Below are 7637 nucleotides of genomic sequence, written 5' to 3'. Positions count from 1 at the left end.
TCTTGCTGTAATTATCTGTATTATGTCTTAAAGATGTTATTTCTTTTATCAGAGTGATTTTTGTCAGAAAGCCCTTCTTTCTCCATGAGATGAAGCAAAAAGTAAAAGAAGAGGAAGTAGAAGAAGAGGCTTTGTGCTATGAACAATAAGCCTTTGTGTATTTATGTAGAGTCCTTATCAACTTGATAATAGGCAAACAGTATTTTATGAAGGTATAATGTTCACTGCCTAGCCTTTGGGTGGAGCAGACATGAGAGCATACCAATTAGTCATGAAGCCCAAAGGTTACAGTATTTCTGAACATGCTGAACAGTGGCAATGCCATACTTACATAAAAAGCCTGCTGTTGTGGTGTATGGGCTATTTATACATTATAAGAGAGTATAAACACATATAACAGTGCTCTAGATACTGAGCAGGCAGTGGATTTGTAACAACACACAGGGCATGTGCTTGGAAATCACCAATTTTGGAGTTCTAATCCTGATTCACTGTGTGGCCATGAGAAAAATCATTTAACCACTCTTCCTCAACTTCCCTTTCTGTGAAACATGGATAATAATTCTTACTTACTTACCTCATGGGAGGGTGGGAGTGTTGTATGGATTTTTGATCATTATAAAAGTACAAGCTGATAAAGATCCTGGTCTGAGGATGCAAACCCTCCTTATGTGAGTTGTTCCAGGGCCTAGAATAAGACATAACACAATGAGTGATAATCACAGACAATGAGGATTATAAGTAGAACAAATACACTGATTAACTAGTTAATGTTTGTGTGGCACATTGAATGTTTATGGGTTGATTTTCAACAGTGCTCAGCACTCACAACTCTCACTAATGTTAATAAGAGCCATAGTGCTTGGCAACTCAAAAGAAAAGTCATAAAGTGTTATTATCCATGATATTATTAATAGTTATTACAAGGAAAGCACTTTACAGAGGATTTTCAGGCCCTAACTGCACTGGCCTTTAAAATCAGTATGGATGTGTGTCAGCAATTTTACACACTTTCAACTAAATTTGTTTCTAATATAATTTATCAGGCTATGTGGACCAATTCAAACCATAATAGCCTAAAGAAACATATTTTTAGTTCAGAGTAATTTGCTCCTCCTGCTTATCCATTACCTGAAGGCATCATCTTTGATTGTGACATCAGCATTGGTTGCTGAGGAAGTTATAGTCACAAACAGCAAATTTGTTATGTTTGTGTCTAATTGTTTATAAAGGTGCTCTGCCTCTCAGAGCCAGCATACATACTTTATGATATAGCCCTTGATAAGATGCAAATTTGCCTGAAATCATAATCTTCTGTTTGTTTCTGTGTAATCACACCCACAGCAACAAGTTGTGATGTTACAGCAAATAAAGATTTTGTGTTTGCACCAATATGCTAGGCAATGGAACAAGGTGGGGGGAGGGGAGAGAAGGGAAATCAAGAGAGACTAATTGTTTCTAAACAGTATGACACTCATAGTTTTCCAGAACTTTCTGTGGATCTACATAGGGATCAAGCCTGGTATAATTCTGATTGACTTCAGTGATCTTCCCTGGTGCTCTCTTAAATGGCACAATAATTTAAAACTATATAGAACACCCAGAAGTATTAGTAGTTAGGCTTACCATTTATCTCCACCTAAATAACATACAATACATAATCTCTAGCTTTCTTTTACAAATGTTCAGTGTTTTCATTATCAGTGGAATTGGGACTCAACTGCAATCTCAAAACTGGATGGAGCCTATTTTCCAAATCTGGTTCAGATGCAGGCCAAGGTGACAGAAATCTCTCCAGAAAAGTTCATGAGATTTTGGTGCTGTCAAATGTAAACCCAAATCCTAGCCAGGGGATAGCTGCATGTTGACCAGCAGCCTATGTTCAAGCCAAACACCACCTCCTTGGCCCAAGGCTAATTATTATTTACATAGAAAATTCCAAAGTTTGGGCTACACCCTTTTCAGATAACTCTGAGCCTGATCTTGTAATGTGCTGAGCACCCTCAGTTATGAATTCTTTTGTAGGTGTTAGGGTTCGCACTACCTTTCAGAAGGTGTCAACACCTCAGAGGATCAGGCCTATGTTTCCATTTACAATTATACAATTTTGTAGTGTCTTACTGCTTTCAAATAAATAAAACTTTGATTCTCAGGTCCTAATAGACAAAGCAAGTCCTAGTTTTTCCTCATAATTTATTTGAAATTATAGAGCCACTCAAGGTGATAGTCTTAAAATATTACATATGATTTAATTTATTTTGATTCATTAACATGAAAAGGAACTATCCATTGCTCTAGACATAATTTTAACTACACTTGTTATTACAGCTCCCTTTATTATCATCCTTACTCCAGTAATTGTGCCAGACCCCTAACTGTCAACAGGCAGCCAAAATAAAGATTGAAAGAAATTGCTCCCTCTTCCACCAGTAACTGCTGTCATAATGCTCATCCCTCTTCATAACCTAGAGTGAGAGAGAAGCAAAGCTTTGAAGGTGGGCAGTGAATGTAAAGTGAAGGGACCTTCACAGAAAACATCTACTAAGCAGAGGAGAATTCACTAAAGCACACTGAGACAGAAATGTAGGCATGGCAATGCTAAGCATAGCCACACCCAACTTTGGAATCATTGGGCCAGTGAAAGAGAATGACTCTATAGCCTGGCAGTCAGAGCACTTAGCCACTATGTGGGAGATTCAGGAGGTGGTTTCCCTACTCCTACTTAGATTTAAGCATCTAAGGCAGTGGTGGGCAACCTGCGGCCCATCAAGGTAGTCCGCTGGTGGGCCACGAGACAGTTTGTTTACATTGACCATCCCTGAGGCACGGCCGCCCACAGCTCCCATTGGCCGGGAACAGCGAACCGCGGCTACTGGGGGCTGCGGGCGGCCGTGCCTGAGGGACGGTCAATGTAAACAAACTGTTTCGCGGCCCACCAGCAGATTACTCTGACGGGCCGCAGGTTTCCCACCACTGATCTAGGGCCTTTTGTGAATCTAGCCCATAGCTCCTAAGCCACTTACGGCTTTTTAGGTCTACTTAATTGCCTTTAGCTATAAGCAACATTTATTAAAAGATGACAAATACCTTGACGTTGTCCTTTTAGCTAGAGTCCAAGATGTGGTTTGGCTCTGAGCCAAAGTTCCCCATAATTTGAGGGTGTTTGTATTCAGAAATTTGGTTAAGCCCATTAAACAGATAGCGCTGTACAGAGATAGGAGCCAGTTGCAAAATTGTGATTCAGCTGTGAATCCAAGTGACTCAATGTTTGGATCCGGGCCTTTGTTCAGACCTATTATCTTTTAGCAGTGAGATGTGGGATTTTGATAATGGGATGCAATGTTTTTCTTCAAGACAGCAACACATTTTAGTATGTTAGTACTCTAACTTTGGAACTAAGCCTTCAAACACTTATCAGTCTCAGGAGTGCTGACTAACATGAGTAGTCAATGTGAAGTCAATGGGACAGGCCTATTCAGTCACACCTGGAGACTGGAATTAAAGTCAATGGAGGGAGGCAGGCGAGTAAGCCCTATGGGGCAGGTCCACACTGGAACACAGGCGTCTAACGGGGCAATTAGGCAACTACGTCCCATGCTTAAGTGCCACTGAGATTCTCAAATTCCCCATGTCGCTGCCGCCTAACCATACAGGCCGGCCGGGGATGGGGGGACCAGCGACTCGGCCCGGCGCCGCTGGGGCGGGCGCTCCGGGGCTCCTCCCACCACGGCGGGCGGGGCCTCCCGGAAGTGGGGGGGTTCACCCACCGACCATGCGCGGGGGTGAGGTCTGCGAGCGGCCCGAAGGTAGGGTCTAGGCGTGTCAGTAGCGGCAAGGGGTCAGCTTCTTAGGAGGGGGATGAGGGCTGGTCCGCTGGCGGGGGGTAGCTGGGGGCTCACCCGCCCTTGAGCGCGGCTGGCGAGGCTAGCTGCGGGCTCACGCGCCCTTGAGCGCGAGAGGCAACTGGCGGGACGTGCGGCTTGGGATTTGTGAGCGCTGGGGAGGGTTGCGCCGCCATTCCGGCTATCGTGGTGTCAGGACCGTTATTCCCTGGAAGGGTTACTGCTCAGTAACGTCTGCTTCAGCCTCCCCTTACTGGCCCTCAGAACGGCTGCTGCTATGGAGGGGGCTCAGGGGAGAGAAGGAGGGAGGGGGATGGGTGTAGCTTGCCCCGAGGGTGGAAGCAGGGCCGGCAGCTTCTTCCTTTTGCCGTCCGCGGCGGCAGTTTTTTTCGCTGCTTGGGGCTGCAAAAACTGTAGAGCCGGCCCTGGGTGGAAGGAGGGGGCAGAGGGGCGGGCCCTGGGGGTAACGAAGAGGGAGATGGGGTGGCAGGGAGGGGAGCCCTGCAGAGTGGTTTGACGTTCCCGTGGATGGGGTGAGCCACCTGCAGTGGTTGCCAGAGGGGCAGGTGCTCCTGGCTGGCTGTGCTGCCTTAGCACCCCTGCCCCAGGGTTGTGGCCTTAGAAGTGCAGTGTAGCCCTATGCCGACGTGTTGCAGCCTGAAATAAGGTACTGAGTGGCCAAAAAAAGTTGGTTCCCTGATACGTCCACCACCCTAAAACTGGTCACAACTCTGCCTGGGTTTGTGTGAGGAGAATGCCTCCACAGGCATACCTTGTCTGTAGGGAGCCTGACAGCAGTGCCAGCTTTGGCTTAGCTACCATACGGTGAGCCTACATGGGACTCCATTTCCTGTTACCCACTGTAAGTGTTGCATCTTACCATTTATTTTAATTACTTGGTTTTAAAATGGTATTTTATTACTAATTGCCCTTAGCACACTATCCCTTCTTTTGATTCACTCTATTCAGATGCATGTCATTGTTTACCTGTAACTAAGTTACGCACTGTATCACAATGTCATAACTCTAGTTCCACTTCTTTTTCCTGTTCAAATGGTTTACCTATGCCAATGTAGCAGCAACATTGCAAAGTTCTTGTGTCTTTGTAATGCACTGTAGGTAATCATGACCTTTAAAAACAGGCACACTGTGAACTGCAGCAGATCAAGATTACACTACTGCAGCGTATCTTTACTAGGGGTTTTCATTGATGTGTCTATGGTTGTGTATGAAACATAGGTCCAAAAATAGGCCTACTAACTGAGTGATTAGACCAGATTAATATTTTATTGGAACTGCAACAGTATAGCTGCACCATAACAAAATGTTAGTGTGGAAAAATTAAGCTAAATAATGAATACTTTGAGATGAACAAGTTGTCAACCAATGATTTCAAATTATAGTAACTTATCCTCCCTTTGCCAAAATTGCTTCGCATTACAGATGAAAATGTTTATATATTTCCTATATATTTGACCATATAAATAAGACTGAATGTTTCCAGTGAATAATTGTCTTAGAGCAACTTCATATTACAGGTAAAAAATGTGAGGGGAAAAAAAACCGTTAAGGTTAAATCATGCTGCCTCGTGCAGTAAGGAAGGTGCTCCGGACTCACCCTTCCTTATGCTGCTGCTAAAGGAAGAGAGGGAGGTCAGAGTTGTGCAGAGAAGTATGGGGTGCATAGGAGGGGTCCAGACATGCCCTCCATATTTATTTTCCTTCTAAAAAATAGGCCTGACTCCATGTTAGTTCCTGCACTGTTCCTGCATCCTCTCCCCAGCTTCTTAACTTGCAGGACCTCTGCTGATGTCTGCTCTGGCATGGGAAGCAGGTAAGACCAACCTGCTGAACAGGCAGAGACAGGAGGCCCCTGACCTGGGGAGATGGTGTTGGGTAGTCAAGGGATTAACATGCAACATTGTCTTCGGTGACTGTGGTAATAATTATTGCCAACTAGCCAGAGGCAGTGGAGAGGGAGAGCTGGGTTATGGAGATGCTGAGAAATTATATATTTAAAAAGAAAAACAAAAAAAAAACCCCACGCCCAAGGAAATTAACTGCCTAAAAACTTTGTTAATGCAGAATGAAGGTTGCCTAGTGCTGCTTCATGCCTTTCCAGAGAGGAGAGAATAGCTAAACTTAAACCTCTAAAAAACAGGAAGTACAAAGTTAAGGAATGTGGCACCCTTGCAATGTGACCATAACTTTCCTCCCTTTTAGTAATGCCCCAATAACACACATTGTTATCCTTTATCCTTAGAGATGCTGCAGCATACTTTGGGAATGCAGCACATGAGCATTATAAAATGAAGTCTAACTCTTTCTCTTTGCTACAGCAGAACTTGGGCTTAGGTTCAGCTAAACAAACAGGAGCTACCCACACTTAGACACTGAGCTTGCTGCACACAAACCATCCCAGACTGACAAAGCATGTAGAACTCAGTGCTGAAATGAGACATATTTGATCCCTCAAGGTACATATGCATTTTTCATATTACAGACACATCTCTGCAATTCTATAAAGTTAAATCTAACAAAGTTAATGGCAGCTGGAGTGCATGCAGATAAGTGCCGGAATTTGAATCTGTAGAACACGCGCAAACAATGGCCCAGTCTCTGTTGTTCCTCATGTCTGCTTATTATGGCAGCACTGTTACTGAACCATTGCTAGTCGCTATTGCTAGCTCCATGGGGCAGCATTAAGTCAAATTTTATTCAAAACTGACATCACAAGGATGGGGAAAAGTGAGGAGCAGCAAATTCTGACAAGGACAACCCTCCTATTATAATTTGCTACTTCTGGCCCAGGGGAATGAGAGAGGTGAAGATAGTAAATTTTGCCTTGTGTTAGCTTTTGCTACATGTAGCAGTTTCTGACTCTGCTGTTGTGTTGCTGGCCCTTAGCTTTGGTATAGGGGTTGTGTGCTCTCGAGCATTGGAGGGGTTAAATTTTAGAGTGGATGATGTCTTTCCGTGCTGGTATGCCATTGAAAATTGTGTGGTTGAACACAAGGTAGTTTTCAGGTTGCTAAAATATAGAGAGACCAGTAGCTCTGTTGCAGCTCCTTCTTTCTCCTGAAGCAAACCTGTTCCGTGTTGTTCCTTCATTCCTCTCTGAACAGGGAAGGAGAGGAGGAGTCTCAGAGGGCTGTGTAGACTTGATTGCAGGGTTGATAACATTTGAGGCTTCTGGATGGGGTGTATTTAAGCCAGGATAGGGTGTGAAGAGGAAACAAGTGAATGTGTTTGTGTAGATGCTCCTACTTTTGCATTTCTATTCCCTTAGGAGTTTTTTTCCCGTTTTCAGAGGTTGGAGTTGGGGCCTCTTCATCCTCCATCACATCATTACCAAAAGCAGCGGAAGATCACTCCCATGCTAGGCCATGAACACTGTCTTCTCCTCCCCATCTGACAGTGGTGATGAGAGTAATCTGGAATTAACATCACAATGGTAGGTTTGGGGATGTTTTCTATGTTCCACATATGTTTCTTGGACGAGCTAGTAGGGATCCACAGTCTAGCTCACTGTTGTGACTTAAACAAGCTTGTGATATTTGGTATTTTTTTGAAGTATCTAGGGTCATGTGATTACATGAGAATCTCAGCTGTCATTTAAAAAAAAATTTCTAGCCCTTGTACTTGTGAACAAAAGCTCGAAAAGGCCCCAAAACTAGAAGGCAAACAAATAGTACTGTAAACGTAATTTTTTAAAAATCTCATGATTTTTGAACGCTTGGAGTTGTCAATACTGTTGTGCCAGTTTAAGGTGAGGGTCCAAATTGGTGTCATGGT

The 7637-nt window shown here is 43.9% G+C and overlaps 1 protein-coding gene across 22 annotated transcripts in view; it reads left to right on the top strand.

Annotated features, from left to right (window-relative positions):
- Window positions 1-3726: 3726 nt before the first annotated feature.
- The window catches only part of B3GALNT1 (beta-1,3-N-acetylgalactosaminyltransferase 1 (Globoside blood group)), a 36935-nt gene continuing 33024 nt past the window's right edge, over window positions 3727-7637 (top strand). For 9 of the 22 annotated variants that reach the window (XR_012160745.1, XR_012160744.1, XM_073359514.1 and 6 more), the window contains exons 1-3: window positions 4319-4704; window positions 6182-6319; window positions 7132-7296. Coding sequence is in view for 4 of the 22 variants with exons in the window: in XM_073359514.1 (XP_073215615.1) it covers window positions 7229-7296 (68 nt within the window). In the remaining 18 variants the exon portion in view is untranslated. The other 13 variants (XM_073359516.1, XM_073359507.1, XM_073359515.1 and 10 more) reach the window with 11 other exon arrangements.

The sequence above is a fragment of the Lepidochelys kempii genome, chromosome 9, assembly GCF_965140265.1.
Source record: "Lepidochelys kempii isolate rLepKem1 chromosome 9, rLepKem1.hap2, whole genome shotgun sequence".
NCBI classification, from domain to species: Eukaryota; Metazoa; Chordata; order Testudines; family Cheloniidae; genus Lepidochelys; species Lepidochelys kempii.
This window is presented reverse-complemented; position numbering and strand designations above follow the sequence as displayed.